The 18,948-nt window shown below is 41.4% G+C and overlaps 1 protein-coding gene across 1 annotated transcript in view; it reads right to left on the bottom strand.

Moving 5' to 3' along the window:
- SRPK1 (SRSF protein kinase 1) overlaps window positions 1-18,948 on the bottom strand; it is a 32,568-nt gene that overhangs the window by 12,416 nt on the left and 1,204 nt on the right. Inside the window, exons 3-5 of the mRNA XM_079980616.1 lie at window positions 5,921-6,039; window positions 1,423-1,531; window positions 958-1,045 (exon numbers count right to left, since the gene is read on the bottom strand). Coding sequence (XP_079836742.1) covers window positions 958-1,045; window positions 1,423-1,531; window positions 5,921-6,039 — 316 coding nt within the window. The remainder of the gene's footprint in view (window positions 1-957; window positions 1,046-1,422; window positions 1,532-5,920; window positions 6,040-18,948) is intronic.

Genomic DNA, 18,948 nt, shown 5'->3' with positions numbered 1-18,948 from the left:
TTATCTGTGGCCTTTTAGAAGTGTGTGGGATGTTTTAAATGTATTCCTCCCCCCTTGGTTTTAATATATCTCTTGTGGATTTTATTTTATTTTGGTCTGTTTGGTTGGTTGGTTGTAAGTTGTTTTAGGCTGCCTTGGGCAAGATAAAACGACTAACCAATTTAATAAATAATCTTCTGTCATCTTTTAAAATGCTCTTTAAACAGAGGTAAAAATTTACCTTTACAAATTAAAGAAAAATAATAACAAATGCCTAATCTAATCCTGTGTACAGGATTCCCCTTTGTATCTAGTATGGAGCAAGATATTACCGTGTTTTTCGCACCATAGGACGCACTTTTTCCCTCCTAAAAAGCAAGGGAAAATGTGTGTGCGTCCTATGGAGCGAATGCAGGGGGGAGGCAGGCGGGAAAAGCCCTTAAGAGCCGCACACAAGCTCCGTGCGCTCTTGCGGGCTTTTCCACAGGAGGGAGAAGGGACTGACTGGCCGCATCAGTCCCTTCTCCCACCTCCCAGAAAAGCCAGGAGAAGCCACAATCTCTTTAAATGGGTTGCGCGGCTTCTGCGGGCTTTTGCGAGAGGTGAGGGAATCCCCCCACCTCCCAGGAAAGCCCTGCACAGCGTCTCCCGACAACGAGAGGCTGCACGGGGCTAAAGGGGAAGCCAAAACAGCAAGCAGGATCCATCCCGCTCACTGCCTTGGCTTGTTCCATAGCTGTGCACAACCCCTCCGGCAAGGAGAGGTTGTGCGCAGCCTGTACGCTGCTCTTTGGGGCTGGGGGGGGGGGAGATTTTTTTTCTTGATTCCCCCCCCCCCTAAAAACTGGGTGCACCCTATGATCTGGCGCGCCCTATGGTGCGAAAAATATGGTATATTATGGCTGGGAGCCGTTTGCTGATATTTTTAAAGGATATAATTTGAATTTGAATCATAATCATCTACTTGTGGATACTCACAGATTTCAGCAGTTTGATTTCATCCAATGCTGTTTCTGTGTAGTGTTCAGCACTCTTTACAACTTTCATTGCCACAAACCTCTTCCCCCTAAGTGGACACAAAGTTTAGTACTAAACTGCCTTCAGGAATCAGATAACACTAACAGAAAAAGACCTGAATGCTCAGGATCATTTCCTACAAAATACAAAAGCAGGTTCTCTGTCACTCCTGAATGCATAATTTCCCCCGAGTTAAATAAAAAGTAAACTTGAAGAAATAATATGCAAGGGGGAATATGAATCAATTTTCAGTTTGTACATAGAACTGTTACCATGTTGTTTTTATATATTTTTTAAAAGCATGAGATGAAACCTCTGGATTTGAAAACAAGGAGGAACATTCTGAGGAAAAATCTCATGTTGCTGGTCTGTAACAATATTCCATGCAACTAGCAGAAATTCCTTCCAAAAAGAAAAAAGACTTACTGGATGTCCCATGATAACCACACTGTAGAAAAGTGTCCCCATCCCAGCTTTCGGATCACATGGTATCTTCCATTGAACAGATCCCCTATTTTAACAAGATGGTAGCCTCCTAGGAAATGTAAAAAGAGTTATTGGGTCAAGAACCCTCAGTGATATTGAGAAACTCACAGGTCAATCTATGCACCTGCCACTTTTAATCTCTCTTAAAAACAAATGAGAAAAAGAACATTTGTTGGTAGTGTCAGCACCGCCCTTGAGCCAGTGCCACTAACTGGACTCATCCACTTCAACCCCGACTGGGCTAGGCGAGCTGGGTAGCACTTCCAGAGACCACCTTCTGCACAGGAACAGGTCAAAGTGCTGTGGACTCACAGCTTAGTGTTGTGAGCACCGGATTCACTTCCACAAGAATACAGTCGTCGCACAGCAGAGTATAGCAGAGTATAAACGACTCGGAGAGCAGCTCTGTAGAATATCTTCTTTATTCTATCTACAACTATTATACAACTATATACAGAGCTAAATGAGGTCTAAGCATAAATGAATGCTGCACTACACTGAGTGTCTACAGCTGCTCTTAGCAGCAACCTTATCTCTACACACGATCTCTAACACTCAGTCTCTCTCTCTCCGACACACTGACTGACTGACTCTTTGATGTGGTGCTGGAGCAGAATAAGTAGAGAGCAAAACACCGCCCCTCCTCTCTGGAGAATCAGCAGACTCATCAGGAGATTCTTGGATATGGGAGGGGTGAAATCTCCTCAGGTAGAACCATGCAATTTCTTCATTTTAGATATCATGCAACTAAATCCTGACAGCTTACCAAAGAATAATATCAGGCACAATATAGAATAGATGGTGTGTTTTCCCTTCTCAGCTTCTGCAGAGAAAATAGCTGTAGAGTGTGCTATTCTTCTATGTGGGAAGGATAAGCAGACCAGCATGGCTATGTGCAGGTGGTACAATCCCACTGGGAACTCTCAAATCTCTTGATTTTCTCACTAAATATACTCCACAATAAGAAAAAATATCTTTTAAAAACACTACTGTTTAAGAAATTTCAAATGTCACATTAGCTATGAGTTCTGGGATTGGGACAGATAGAATGCATTGCTAACTGCTCTCTCCTAGCAGTAGCAAGAACATTTGGATTTAATAATGCTTTTCCTTCCCTCCATAAGAACAGGAATGCTACCCTGGGATTTTCTTTATTTGGTGAAGCACATGATGACACACCACTTGGCTGCAACTGCAGCTGAAAGGGGATGTTGATTTGTAAGGTCTAGTCACAATATTAAGAAGACCTGGTGGCTACTCTTCAAATCTCTTCATAAGATGCTGGGCTCATAACAGAACAGAATGACTCAGCTAAAGCATAGCAATATCCTTAAAAGAATGAGAACCTAGCGTTTCTCTAAAATTTCCATGATGAGTGGCCTTAGCCATGAGATAAGAGAATGAGAACATGTCAATTCTATGTGCTACTATAGATGCGTATGTTTTGTTTAACACATTTGTTAGCCATCTTAAAAAAAGTATTTTCTCAATTGTATGTCACCTACTGAATTCAGGAGGATTCCCAGGTCGCGTCCTTGGACTTGCAGGCAAAGTGAAACCCCACATCCAGAGCCAATTGAACCTTCTTTCTGGACAAAATAAAAAAATTCCTTCCAGTAGCACCTTAAAGACCAACTAAGTTAGTTCTTGGTATGAGCTTTCATAAGTGTGCATGCACACGAAAGCTCATACCAAGAACTAACTTAGTTGGTCTTTAAGGTGCTACTGGAAGGAATTTTTTTATTTTGTTTTGACTATGGCAGACCAACACGGCTACCTATCTGTAACTTCTTTCTGGAGAAGACCAACTTCCCACCCACAGGAGCTCTATTTTATCTGAATTAAATTTCAGTTTGCCTGCCCTTGTTCATCTTAAAATTGCCTCCAGATACATAATTGACCACTAGTTTATTAATAGAAGCCAATGGAGGCGCATACATTCAAGCCCTGCCTTTGTTCAAAGAGCTTACTCAATATTTATCAAAAACAATCTAGAGAGAAGACGGGCATAGTGGGATTGGTTGCCAGTTGATGTATGAAGGTGTTTGTCATTGAATTACTGACTTAGAGACTTGTCCCTCGACCTTGGCAATGCTGGATTAAGAAAAATTATGACCTGTGTGAGCTCCTATTAAAGAGCTCCCCTACACCATTCTGCCAATGCATTCTTGCCCCCTTCTCACATTACCTTTGTGCTATGGTTGCCACCACTATTGTGGTATGGTTGTCACCACTTTGTGCTATGGTTTGCCACCACTGCAAAGGGTCCAACCATGTGGGAAGTTGCATATCTGAAGAGGTTCACACATCATCCTAACCACCTAAAGGGCATTATCAGCCAACCCAAATCAGCCCACCTCAAACAGGAGCTACTTCACACAAAAACAATTCATTTTCTGACATTCACGCCAGGCAGCTACAGTACATCACTGTGATCCATGAGGGCAGCACCTCCATTTAGGCCCCCGAGCTGTACTTGTTACACCTACACACATACTTCACAACAGCATCAAGCGTTGTTTGCAATTGTGTGAACCTTACATTGCTACAAAAAGATCCCATTAAATTAAAAGATGCTTACTCTCAGGTATACACAAAGGGGAAACAGGCAACATCCTACCTTTTAAGAAATGGCTTGGTGAACGTATTTCCTTGAAGCCTGGTTTGTTCAGCATGGGGAGTTTGTTATTAATTTTTAAAATATATTTCTGGATCACTATATTGGATTAAATAATGCAAGGACTCTAATGCAAGAACTATCAAAGCAGTCTTGTTTTTAAACACTTGCCTGGTCGCCATGGGCAACAAGGAATTTCATCCAGGCGAGTGACTGGGCTGCTGGAGGATCGATGGAGTGCTTCAACCCTTCTGTGGTAGCTTGCTGCATTTCTATGCTGGGGTTGGAGGAGGTTCCAGGGGTGGGGATGAGGGGCTGAGCACCCATTCCCTTCTCCGGCATCCTTTCTGTGCTGGACAGGGAGGTGGGGAAACCGCCTCCTTCTGTCAAGCAAAGAAACCTGGCAGACTGACATGAGGCAGAAGTCTGAACACTCCATCCCTCTTCTGACAGACCACTGCCATTCCAAGCTAGCTGATAATGGGTAAGCCCCCTCCTGCGTGTTCAGCATTAAAAGGAAGAGGGTTTGCATCAGGCTGCTCATTCCCTCTTGCTACCAGTCTACCATGTTTTCATATACAGGCACAGCAGGTGACACCCCCCCCCCCGCATGTCTAGCATAGAGCACGCTGGCTGGCAACAGAAAGACAGAGAGATCCATGCCTTTGCTGCCAGCCTGCTAAATTTCTTTGCCGGGCAAACAGTACACCCACACAAAATGAAGTCAGTGGAGACATGACATGTTTTTCACTCAGTTTATTCCATTGAGCGGGATGCCAAGTATACCAGTTTGGGTCACTAGAGCCAGGATTGGGGAGATACAGTCATGTTTGCAACATTTTACCATTGAGAATTCTGTGATGTGAAGGTAGATATATGGCATTTAAGTGAAGGAAATGACTGTCCTTTGCCAATTCCTGTATGACACTATGTCAGTGCTTTATATATAGCAAGTGGACCCAAAATGTACGGATTTATATGGTAATTAGAGGAAGCACAATCTCAGCACCTGAAGAGCAACCAATAGCTTTCTCTAGGTGTCGGCAGGTATCTAAAGGTACCAGTACAAATTGAATTGCTTCACCCAGCATTCTCTAGCATACACTGGGGGGTCCTATACTGAGCTTCCTGCAAACTATGGATTGCAGACAGTAACTACCCTTGGGAATGCAGTCTCCCTCTGACCAGAACAATTCCCCCCCTACTTATTCCAAATTCTACCACTGCATTGGTAGATGGGTTAATCCAGTGTTGTCCCTGGCATTTTCTATGAGGATGATGTTGCTTTGGAATCTCACCCATCAACCTGCTGGAGAGGCTTACCAGACAACTACATAGTTTTTACTTTTCACTCGCCATGCTTATGAGCTATTGGGCTTTGTTTATTTCCTGGTTTCCTGATGAATTTTATGGCTCCTAAAGTTCCATTTTTTGTTATTAAGTTTTTATTTCTGATGTTTGTTATGCAGTTTTGATGTTAACTTTAATTTCAGTTGTAAATATGGAGCATATATTAAATGGAGAGCTGGTTAAGTAGTAAAAAGTTAAATGAATAAAAATACTGAGAAATACCTTAAGCTAGCATATGTCTTGATGTATTAACTTTGATATGCTAAACAAACAAGGAGGATGTAGTCTGGTAGATGTCTGGTCTTATAAGAAGAAGCATTAGTCTATCAAGTCCCCATAGATGTTTTCCTTTTTCTATCTACAAAGCAAAATCACTTACTGGTTGACACACACGATGTACCAAACCAGGTTTACAACCTTAATTATTGGTTTAAAATTATGATACTCAAATTGTAAAATAAAACCTCTCACCTTTGCAGTAATCATTGGGATCTTCCTGCTCATCATCATCTGATCCCAGGATTTCCTCTTCTTGTTCAGGAAGATCATTCTCTGAATGGGCAGCAGGGCCTCGATGTTGGGTTTCTGGCCTAGGAGACATCGTAAGTTTGTAAGTCGTAAGCTTTTTATCATGTGTACTTAAAAGAATATGCAAAGACTAAAATGCAGTTTGAGGTTGGATAATGATAGGCAAAAGAAATATTCCTAATTTTTAAAGAAGTAACTGAAATGCAGATGCATCACATCTATCTCAGTTCACTTTGGTTGGAACAAACCCTCTCAGCAGATACAACTTGTGCAGACAGCTCCACATGTGCAAGTACCAACATTCAAATTAGTACAGTTTCAAAAGATACCAGTCACAGCAATGTCTAGAGCTGTCTTCATGGAGGATCATGTTGAACAGTACACCAATCACTCCCACTATGATTATGTCAGGTATTTGCCTTGCTCAGTCATGGGGAGGGAGTCAACTGCACTTTTACCAGGTACAGCTGTGCTTTGTGATGCATTTTGTCTGTAGCAGAATGTACTAAGCTGGGGGCGCTGGGCCAAATGACTGACCCTCTCCAAAAAATGCCAATCAAGAGGCGGGAGAGGCAGGCAGAAAGTAATAGCAGCAAGAATTCAGGCTTGTAATTAACTACTCACCTTGTAGCTATAAGCAAACAGGAATTTCATACTGGCAAGGGAGTGAGCTGGTAGAGGATGGATCTCTCCATCCCTCCTCTGCCCAGTCCACTTGGTTTCCATGCCAACCATGGAGGAAGGAAAGCACCTCCCTCCCTGATCAGTGTGAAAACCAAGCAGGATGGTGGAGGAATGCTTCATTTTACGTCTGCTTGATAACAGGGTTCTTTGTTTTTGTTTTTTTAAAGAACTTTCATTTCCATGTTGGTTGTGAAGGGGCTTCCGTTCCTCTCCAGCCAGCAGGGAAATGCAGGCTGCCAGTGTCTCAATGGAACAGTAAACATTTCAGCAGGCTAGTAGTTTTAGCAGCCTAATTTATCTGAAGGACCATCTATACCTGTATGAATCTGCCCAAGATCAGAGTCCAAGACCCTGCTCTCTGGCCTGTCATAAGGCAGGTAGGTTCTAGGAACAGGGCTTTCTCAGTGGTGGTCCCAACCTTTGGAATTCCTCCCCAGGGAGATACACATGGTTTCCTCATTACTGGCTTTCAAAAATATTTTAATAAAAAATAACAGGCATTCAGAAGGCTTCAGCAGTGTAGGATAGTCCTTAGGCTAAAAATAACTGCCAGTGGCTCACAGAAGACTTGCAGTGAAAACTGCTTGGTGATGGGTTTAGGATGAAGGGAAATTTTAGGATTCTGAATTATTTTCTATAAACAGCCCCTCAGAATGGCTTCAGTTTAGTCATCCTATTACAGGTACCCAAATGCATTCCAGCCCTATAAGTGACTCAGTGTGCTTCCATGCAGTGGGACAAACCCATCTTTATGGCTCCCTAAAAACAGGAATTTCAAGTTACTGTAAAGCGTGGCAGGAAAGAAAAACCCAATCTTTCAGCAGAAAGAAAAATAAGTCATGCATATCTAGAAGCATGTAACTACAACTTGCATGCTGTCAACTAGTAGTTGTCAGGTTTTAGACTGACTGCTACAGTGACCCATGACATATTATATTTGAATACCAAGAGAAACATACTTATATCTAGTCCCTCCCTGGATTTTGTTTGTTAAATACTGAGTTGCTCAGCTGATCATAAGGCATAAATCAATGCTCTGAAGGTCCCCAACCCACTGGTGAAGATTTGTGTGTGTGCACAGTGTTTGCTGGTGGTAGGAGGAATAGCCAAAAACTGCTTCCCTCTTCATTCTGTTCTTACTGACTGCTATGTGACACCATTATATACAACACATAACAGTTATTTTGCAGAGTAACAAATAAACCTTTTGTAAAGTAACTGGTTTCACAAAATCGTGAAATACAGCTATTGTGGGGTTTGGTGTAGGGATGTTCAAACAAAAATAAATAAATCAGCATACTTGCAAAGAGTGCTCATGTACACTTCTGGAACATTTTACACACATTCTAAACTGACTGTTCCCTCCACACACTCATCTCTTGAAGATTTATTTAAACTCCCTACACCTTTCTTTGGCAAAAATTAGAAGTTGTAAATATTCACAGTTAGCCTAATGCGAGCAGAGCACATACAGGAATAAACACAAAATCAAATGTTAAACAAGAGTTAAGACAACTGCAGACAATGATTTTAAAAAATCATCACGCTACTCAATAAATCTCAAACCTAGAGAGGAAATGAATAAGGTTGAAATCAATGTGATCCCTCTAGAAGCCACACCCATCACAGCAAATCTCTTCATTAATTACGTCATAACTATGGGAACGCTGAATTGTTAAGGTTTACTAGATCGGTTTTTAATGACAGAACGTTCTAGGGTATGCATCGACAAGGAATTAGGGTAAGCCTTAAAGCTAATTTTCCAGGCAAAAACGCTGTTTGAAATTCCCTGAATATTCTGCAATCACACATCTCTTCCACAAGCACAATCTTCCTGCAGCAAAGAAGTTACTAGAAAGCCTTCATAAAGCTTTTGAGAACTATCCTGATCCTTTATCTAAAGGAAGTCTGAATGTCTTATCACTGAGTGATGTTACGAAGACTCAGAGAGCTCAATATCTTTGCAATTAATTATTTCAAGTCCTTATACTTTCAAAATGAGAGTGAACTATTATTTGCCAGGGAGTGAAAAAGACCACATAACACTGCAGAGATGTGATTGCCTTTCAAAGGCAATATTTTCTCTCTAATGTTTCTTGGAAAGTATGTGTACTTTTGCTATTAAATCTTTTAAAAATGCTCAATACAATCCCCACAACTGCTCCTGCCCCGCCCTCCTAAAATGTATCCCTCCTAAAATGCACCCCAAACGGGCATGGGCAAGGATGGCAAAACATGCATAGGAGGTACAAAGACCTTATTTTAATACATCATTTGATTCTAAACAATGATTTATTTGAGCAAATTTGTTACTAAGAAGAGAAACCTGAAAGCATCTTCTGATTCATTTAAACGATTTAGAAGTCAGCTTGTTAGCAGGGACAAAAGGCTGATGTGAGAGTTCCAGAGACTGCATTTCAATGAATAAGAAACAGACAGCTGTCAGAACTGCTACACTGCTAGAAACACATCAAATGCTAACAGAAGCCTTGAATGAATCCATTTTAACATATCAGAACATTTGGCAGACATCCACCCCAACAAGCACCTTGGGCTTCTGAACATCTACTTGCTTTTACAACCTAACTTCATTGGATTTGTTCTTAAACTAAGCATCTGGTAAGATTACATGCTAGGGGAGGGCAACAATTGAATCAGTGTCCTCAGGAAGATTTATGAGCTTCAACGGAATTCAGAGAAGTCCTCATTGAGGCAGTCAAACTCCCTTTTTTTCCATCTGGGTTTTAAAAAATGCTGTAAAAGGCAAGCTTACCTGCACGAAGCACGGACTCCCATTGATGCAGGTATCTCTGAAGTCGGGCCAACAGTTTTCGAAAGAGCCATCAAAAATTAAATGGCACCCTGGTGCAAGTGATAGCGGTACATAAATTGCAAGCAGAGGGCTGGTTCTTCCTGAACACAGCAAAGCTTTGTGCAAAAGCAAGAGAGAAAAGGAATTTGCCTCCACCACCTAGCTGCAGATGCATAGCACTGCATTGCAGGTAAATGCCTTGCAGCATCACTGAAGAGAGTTGCTCTCAGCTAATTTGCTTCCTGAAAAATTTAGCCATGCTCTGGAATGACCAAAAACTCATCCTATTCTTTTGATGCTGACCAACTTCCAAAGTCTTTCCAGATATACTAACTATGTAGCCTAACTGAGGTGAAGCTACGAGTTTCCTGTTCAATAATAAATTTCCTTCAGAACTTTGAAAGAAAAGAGTATCACAGTATTGATTATACTGTATGAGCACAAGAGCTCAAAGTATTAGCTTCTCTGTGCCAGTAGGTGCCAATTATTATTCTAGCTCTGCCCAAAACAATTCTATGGAAAAGATAGAAGACAGTTTTCATAAAGGCATCCCAACCTAAACAAGACAAGCTTCTTCATCTCATATGTTCTTATTAAGAAATAAACAAACTGGACAATTGCAGAGGCAGGTGCCAGTATCATTCTTGGCTATTGTATGGTACTTCTGCAACATATTTAGCCTTTCAGTTCATGCTGGCATTTCAGTGATTAACTGAGCTGATGAGCTATGAAAACCAAACAGCAACGCATCTGTCTATGTAAAAAGCGGTATACAGCTGAAAAGGCAGAGAAAAAGTTACACGAAGCAAGACAAATGAAGATGCAGCTGAAATACAGTCTGAATAAGTGTGGTCAGCGGCTCCGCCTGCAAACACATTCAAGTTCTAGCTTGCACATCTTATTCATGAAATAAGCACTAATTTGTGCTGTAACATTCCAGGTACTGCAAGGTACACTGCCATTGCCTCCTCTACCAACAGATCTACTCAGGAGAACAACAGAAGCTCTTGCTTGCAAGTGAATCTGCCTGGCTTCAGTTAGCCTGCTGCAGCTTTTCTTCTCAAACAGATTGGCAAAGAAAGAAGTACTACAGTCGTACCTTGGTTTTTGAACAGCTTAGTTCTCAAATGTTTTGGCTCCTGAACGCTGCAAACCCGGAAGTGACTATTTCAGTTTGCGAACTGTTTTTGGAAGCTGAACGTCTGACAGGGCTTCCAATTGGCTGCAGGAGTTTCCTGCAGCCAATGAGAAGCCATGCTTTGGTTTCCGAACATTTTGGAAGTCGAACGGACTTCTGGAACGGATTCAGTTCAACTTCCAAGGTACAACTATACTTACTGTGAGAAAACAGACTGAAGTCTTTTACAACTTGTGAATCTGCTTGCAACTAAATGCTAAAACCAAACGGTTACTCTTAGGTAATTCCTTGGTTGCTCTGGGTGGGCGTGGAATGCATGCAAGGGACAAACTCTAAAGACTTCCTCCCATGAAAATCAGATGGTGCAAACACAGCCAAAGACTGGAATCCTATATGCATTTACATGGGATTGAACACCCATGTACTCAATAGAACTTCTTTTGAAGAATCAAATAACTAGTTCCACTCACTGAAGAGAGTCTGGGGCTTGAGATTCTCAAATGGCAACTCTCCCAACCCCTAGCCAATGTTACACAACAAGCTTTTTTGAAACTAAAAGGATCTTTCAAACACAGTTTGTTATATGGCATGAGGCTTGCTGTTCAAAATCAAAAAATCTACTGGGCATGCTTTTTGGATCCCAGACTTGATTGCATATGCAATTCATATAACCAACAGTCCTTAACTAAGGCTGCCTGTAACTCTGATTCTAGTTATTCATGCATAAGTCCCATTCAATTGTATGGGGTTCACTGGTGCAGAACAGGTAGCAGAATTGCCATACTGACTGTTTCATTTAATAATCTAGATAAAGTAGGCTTCTGATTATGTCTTCACAAGATATACATCATACAGTCATACCTTGGTTCTCAAACAGAATGTGTTCCGGGAGTCCGTTCGACTCCCAGAACTGTTCAAAAACCAAGGAGCAGCTTCTGATTGGCTGCAGGAGTGTCCTGCAGCCAATCGGAAGCCGCACCGGACATTCGGCTTTCAAAAATTGTTTGAAGACTGGAACACTCACTTCTGGTTTTTTTTATCATTTGGGAACCAAAATGTAGGAGTTCCAAGGTGTTCGACAACCAAGGTATGACTGCACTGTCTTACAGTATGCATGCTTAGTCCTTTACTGTAATCTACATTTCCCATATTTAAATGTATGGAGAATGAAGTAAGGTTCATATTCTATGAAGTAAAACCAGTCAAGTTCTTTTTTTTTTATAAATAATATTTATTAAAGATTTTCAAATATAACAGAAAAAGAAAAACATCCAAATTTAAAACCTAATTTTCATTGGCATCCTTCCAGGACTTCCCCTCCCCTCCCCCTCTTGTATTCCAATTCTTTCAAATAGATTCAACAAATTCTTACCCCAAATTTTAAAATTATTTATCATTGACCCAATTTAAAAAAAAATTTCCCATCCCCTAAAATCGACCTGTTCCCTTCCACGAGTTCCCCTCTTTAATATGCAATACAGATTAAAATAAACAGAAAAATAGAAAAAAGAATAAAATGTAATTTAACACCCTTTGGATTCCAAATTTCCCTCCCCCCTTTCCCGGTTGCGTTCCCAATGTCCGTCAATATCTACTGTCATCCTGGAGCTCCCACATCTAAACCACAGTCCTTCACCAGTCCGCTTTGCCGTCTTTTTATTAGTCTTTGCCGTCTTTTGGTCATCTTTGATTTCACATGTCCAATCTTGGAAGGAGTCTATCTTCCAACTTTGTCCAGTTCTTGTTATTCTTGTTGTTCTTGTTGTTCTCTCTCCTCCTCTTTTTTTTTTTTTCCTGCTCTCCTGCACAAATGTTCTAATTCCAAAAAGCTTCTAATTCCTCTGCAGAGGCTTTGTTATTCAGGAACAAAACATTATGTCAAGTCCCTTCCATTCTTCAATAGATAAATCTATTGTCTCCTTTAGTGTGTAGACCTCTGTAGACAAAATAGTGTTCCATTTCTGCAGTTTCCCAGGAGATAAAAAGTCCTATTCAAATTCGATGCCAACAATACTTGTAGTGTCCCACAGCTCCTCTAGAGGGATTATAGTAGCTCAGTTTCCTTCCCGATCACACCCAACAGTCAAAGTAACTTATTATTCCTTGTTTTAAACAATTTATATCCAATTTGTAACAAATGTGACCAGCAAAGTCCTCGTAACAAAGTTCTCTTTTCGTTCTTCCGCTTTGACAGCTCCTTTGACAGCTGTCAAACCTCTATTTCTCCTCTCCCGGCGCTCTTACGGATCGCTCCCGGGGTTTCCGGGGGGGGGGGGTTGCCTTTTAATTCACATTCCACTTTTCTCCTCCAGCCCAGTCTTATAATTTTCCATCGCGAAGTTAATAATTTTATCAAAAAAAGGTTGCACTCGATCTTAGTTGTCAAATCCTTTGCTTTAAGCTCCTCTACAACAGGGGGGAGGCTGACTTCCTTTTTGCACCTCCCCCACTCGCTCCGAATTTAAAAAGAATTTTTCCCCTTTTTTAATCCAAGTTCCAATTACTCACGGGTTATTCTTTTAAAGTCCAAATTTTCAATGGAAGAAATCAGCGCTCTCTCCGTCGAATGGCATGCGGCTTCGCTCGGCAGGGGAAGCGGAGGACTCACAGCACCCCCCCCGTCACCCGCTCCGCAGCCTTTAAAAAGGCTCCTTCGCGGGTCGGGGGGACGCAAACGGTGCCCGCCGAGTCACCATGCCCATGGGTTTCAGCGCCCATGGTTTTTGAGGGTCCCCGCGTCGCCGGCGCGGTAGAACCCAGCCCCTGCCGAGCAGGCTCCCTCCGGAGCTCGGAGGGAGTCCGCCATTCGGTGATGGCGCCAACCCGGAAGCGAAAAACCAGTCAAGTTCTTGTTCTTAAAAGTTATAATTAAGCAAAAACTCTTGCTTCCTCTCCCACAGACCTGAGAATCGAAGGTTTTCTATTTTCTTAAAGAAAACATGTCAATTAATCACTAGCTTTAGAACTATAAAACTGTATGACTTCTATCACTGAGAAACAACCATAGGGTAGTTCTATTTTATCTATTCTACTTATACCAGAGAACGCATACCAGAGTAATTCGTTCATTTCTTCCTCCAGGCATTCATTCTCAGGATGAATGCCACCAAACTGTGTTTGAACAACAATAATGCATAAAGAAATAAGGTGATGCACTCCCAACCCGTCTGTAACCATTAACTGTTCTAGACAGAAATTCAGAGGAAACAGATTAAAAAAATAAAAGGCCAATTAACATGTAGCTTCTCATCGCAAGGTGAAACAATGAACATTCAAGCATTTCATTAGATACCATGCTGATTTATGAGTGAAGACAGGATGTTCTTCAAAGGTGGGGGTGAGGTGAAAAAAGCACTTGTATTCATGAGCATTTAACTCCCAGTAAGTAGGAGTTTGGGGTTTAAGGGATCTCACCCTTGTCTCTCTGCCTATAGGAAGCAAGACAACAAAGAAGGAAAAACAGTATTGCAGGAGTGTCTTGCCCTCACACTCCTACATATTTCCCCACTCATTCAGTACTGCCAGTGATGTCAGAAGAACAGAACACATGGCACAGAACACAGAGCAGACATATACAGATGGATTTGTGTATTAATGTTAAAACAATTCATGGTTGTGGACAGCAAAAAAATTAGACCCAGCACACAGAATGGCTGCATTTACTTAAAGGGAAACAGCATTAGTTTATTGTATATGTATGGCTCAGAAGGAAATGTCATCTATATTGTTTTCAGAGTTATACATGCAAAAAAGTAGAATTCCATGGAGGTCCCTGATGGCCACATACTCACAGACCTCTAGGCACTCTTTCCTCTACAGACGGGAGGGCAAGTGGATATCTCCCTAATTACCTACAGCCTTAGCATTTCGTCAGTGTTCTCCATCATAATTAAATCAAAGCCTAGTTGGGGTGTAGAGAAGTGTGAGAGCTTGACTTGTTACCAGCTGCTAATGTTCTGCAGACCTTCTCCCCAAAGACCTACATTTCCTCAAAGCCCTGAAGTACAGGGATTTGGGGAACCTTGTGACCCTGCAAAGAAGGGTGTGTCACTCTCATTTTTTTAATTGTAAGAGGGGGAATGCTGCATCCCCACACTGACAAAAATGCACAGAGGTAGCAGCAAGAACAACTGCTTGCTTTCCGAAGTTCTGGGAGGGAAATGAACCTTCATTGATGCATTCTAGCTGATGCAGGCAACTAATGCTCACAACCAGTAGGACTTGTGCTGATGACATACTGACTATGCCTGTGGGTTATAAATGCATTAAATATATTTTTAAAGGTATAGGTAGTATGTAAAACCACCAGCTTGGAACACATTAAAAAGCAGCAAGCCCAGGCTCCCACTCAGAGCACACTTGTCAAGAAGCTTCACCCGGTCCCAAGTGATAAGTGTATGGAAGACATGTTTTCAAACATTCATAGTATACTTGTGTGTGTGAAGAGGCCCGCAGGGTACACACACAACAAAACAGTAGTTCTACGTATAAGCACCAATGTTATCAGAAGGAAACCCATGGCCAGAAAGCAGCACATATTTTGCAGTGATCACAGGTTATAATCACAGAAAGCACTCTATATGTATTGCCATTTATCACCTCCATAGCTGACCTCTGCCTTGACTTGAATGCTCTCTTTCTTTTCTTTAAAGTGTATTGGCTTTTAGCAGAGATCTGATATTTGACTGTCAAATACCACATGCAGCTTGTTGGTAACCATTTGCCTGGTTATGAGCAAGGCTTACCTCTATGCAGGGAAGCCTGATAAAAACTACTGCTTTTAGAAGACAGAAGACAGGTGGGTTAGAAACATTTTTGTGATCTATTGCACCATTATACGCAAGTCAACATTGTATATTTAAATGTTTCTTAAACTTAAAATATATTTTGATAAATCACTGATAGCTTTGTATACATAGTAACATAGCTGTTGCTCAAAATTATTCCAAAAAAGAAGGCATTATTTAAAGCCTGTTCTTTTAAATTTATGTTTGCTGTTAAGAAATAAGCCTATCCATCAAGTTCAGTGGCAAAATCACACAAGCAGCAGCTTTGAGTGGAGAAATCCACCTAGGGCTCAAAGACCCATTTCTTCTGCCAACCAACTCAAGTGTATGGATGGGCATCAATTGGGAGTGGGGAAGAATGAAAAAGGAAGGCATGGGAAACATGCACAGATCCTGTTATACTTCTTCCACACATACCACAGCTCAGGAGAAATGGGGCTTTGAGCCCATGGGGTTTTGCATTTCATTATATATTGTGTCCTAAGCCTAACTTTGTTACAGCAAAATTCTATCGCTTCTCTTCCTCTGTGATAAAGGATAGCCATGGATATTTTAAGGCTCTCAGAACTGCCAGAGTATTAGCCATCTTACATATGAAGATTCAAGACATGTTAGCTGCAGAAACAGCAATAAACAACTTTATGTTCTGGGCACCACAGTTCAAGAAGGACACTGACAAACTGGAACGTGTCCAGAGGAGGGCAACCAAAATGGTCAAAGGCCTGGAAACGATGCCTTATGAGGAACGGCTAAGGGAGCTGGGCATGCTTAGCCTGGAGAAGAGGAGGTTAAGGGGTGATATGATAGCCATGTTCAAATATATAAAGGGATGTCACATAGAGGAGGGAGAAAGGTTGTTTTCTGCTGCTCCAGAGAAGCGGACACGGAGCAATGGATCCAAACTACAAGAAAGAAGATTCCACCTAAACATTAGGAAGAACTTCCTGACAGTAAGAGCTGTTCGACAGTGGAATTTGCTGCCAAGGAGTGTGGTGGAGTCTCCTTCTTTGGAGGTCTTTAAGCAGAGGCTTGACAACCATATGTCAGGAGTGCTCTGATGGTGTTTCCTGCTTGGCAGGGGGTTGGACTCGATGGCCCTTGTGGTCTCTTCCAACTCTATGATTCTGTGATTCTGTGATGTCAAGTTCTTGATTTTTTGACAAGAACGGAACATTTTTTATTGTTCTTTTATACAAGCAATTAAAAACCGGAACTCTCTCAGAGCACTAGCATTAAATGGGAAGCTACCTTGGCTGAACATGTTATAATAACCACTCTACTTAAGCCACTATATGAATTTGTAAATAACGGTTTTGGGTTGTATAATTAAGTTAACTGTTGGCCAACTCTTTTAATTTTTACTAGAATGCTTCCACAGTGCATGACAGCTTCGAAAACATAGAAGAGCGAGCTTGGGAAATTTGGGATTAAATTTCTGAATATTACTAGCTTGCCACAACTTTGCAGTAAACCTTCATGCAGTGGGTTATCACTATGGATTCAATCTAAATAGAGTAAAATATTTGAGACAAGAGACTACACTGAAAACAATGCTACAACTATTAAAACTTTGCAATCACAGCATGATTTCAGAAAGCATGATTTTAGACACAAAAATTGCCTTGACTGTTCAGAAGTGACAGAAATGCTACATGGACAAAAATTGGTGAAGTGAACAATGGATGAGAAGAGGCTTAGGGTAGGTGAATAAACGAAGCCACTTGACACCAAGTCAGAATATTCGTGCACCTAGCCTAGCTCTATCTGGTTTTCCAATTGCTCAGAGGCAAATATTTCCCCCACTATTGCTACCTGAGTAAATTTAACTGCAGATTCCAGCAACTGAAACTAGGATCATCTACAAAGCAGTACTTCATTATTGCTATTCTCCAGTCAGAGATGCCAGATTTGGGAGCTTTTTGTGCACTGCATGAGAACTGGAGAAATATGAATAATGAAGGGCAGGACATGACAAACCAGGGACAACCCAGTCAGACTGGTGGGGTACAAATTAATGACAACAACAACAACTAATAACCATTTAAAAATGCAGACAAAGGGGTTCAATTCAGGCCTATTTCAAAGTCAATAGGGGAAAAAATTATTAGAGGATTTAATGGCATATGATGGCATCTACACATGTAAGCTTCCAGTGACTGTGCAGTACAATCCTTTGAAATTTTACTCAGAAGTCTCACTTAAACAGGGCTTACTTGAGTCTTGTAAATAATCCTTCCCCACCACCTCAAGTTACTAGCTTGCAAAAACTTTTACTCCTCTCACTTTCCCACATGTAACTCCTGCTTGCATATGGGTACTTGGCTAGTGCTTAAACAAGGGATTACTTTCCTTAATATTCCAGGCTTAAAGAACTTTCAGAGAGCACTATCAACTCCGATAATTACTCTCACTAAATAATGCACATTCTCTGGCTCCATTTTCTTAATCTGAAACCACTTGCCGCTTAACACACACAGAACACAATCTTATCCACACTTAACTGATTTCAGTGGGACTTCTCAGTAAAATTTCAAAGAACTGGCCTATCAATTTAGTCCACCAAAGTCAGTCTACAGCAGCTACATAGAGTACGGTATGGTCAAATCTCTTTTCAAGTTATAGTAACAGGGTGAAAAAGAGAAGACTTCCCTCTTCTATGTGATATCTGAAATGTTTAAAGTAAGTTCCACCCTTCAGTTTGAGTGGGATTATTACAGTATTAAACTACACAGAGAACACATGTCTATTGCATTTTAGTTTGCTGAATTTACGGGAAATCTTAGATGTTCAGAAGTTAGTGCACCATTTTGAACATGTTTCAAGCTTCTTGGATCTACAAGGCCAGAACAGCTTATTATGACTATGCAAATAACACTTGAAATCCAGGGCTAGCCAGAACGGCTTGCTATACAATATAAATGTAAATCTCAAGGTCACAATTCAAATTCTGCTTGCACCAGGCTGAGGGGCTCGATTAAGCAGAGATCTTGCTTCCCCCAGCCCTGCCAGCCTCTGCCTGCAGAGTGACATCGGCATCGCTCTGCCACTGTGGTTTCCCATTTTGCCTGCTAAACTTGTGGGCAGAATTGCTGCTGGTGGGGAGGGGGACTTTCTGGGATGGCAGACATTCAAGACAGAGGACTGTCATGTGACAGCAGCAGGCCTGATTGCCAGCCAGTATGTGCTGCAAGGCTGCAGATGCTGCAGTAGCCCTGTTGGACAGCGCCCAGGGCTTGGATTTCACCCTACTACGGTTTAAAATGTATATAAATAAATAACATATTTGATCCATTAAGTTTATCTACTATTTTAGATTAAAATATTATCCTTGGAAAAGGAGACGAGAATATTACCAGCAAGCTGATAGGCACCCAGAGACAAATTTAATGGTGCCCACTTAAAATATGCACAAGATGCAGAAGAGGGTATATCACTCATGTGAGTTTATGCGCTTTTAACACTGAGGCTACCCACAGGATGTAAAGAGTCACTTAGAATTGGAAAATCTGAAAGATTTTTCATTACCATGTAACCAAGGCTACCAGGCTGG

Source organism: Podarcis cretensis (assembly GCF_951804945.1).
Source record: "Podarcis cretensis genome assembly, chromosome: 6".
Lineage (NCBI taxonomy): Eukaryota > Metazoa > Chordata > Lepidosauria > Squamata > Lacertidae > Podarcis > Podarcis cretensis.
This window is presented reverse-complemented; position numbering and strand designations above follow the sequence as displayed.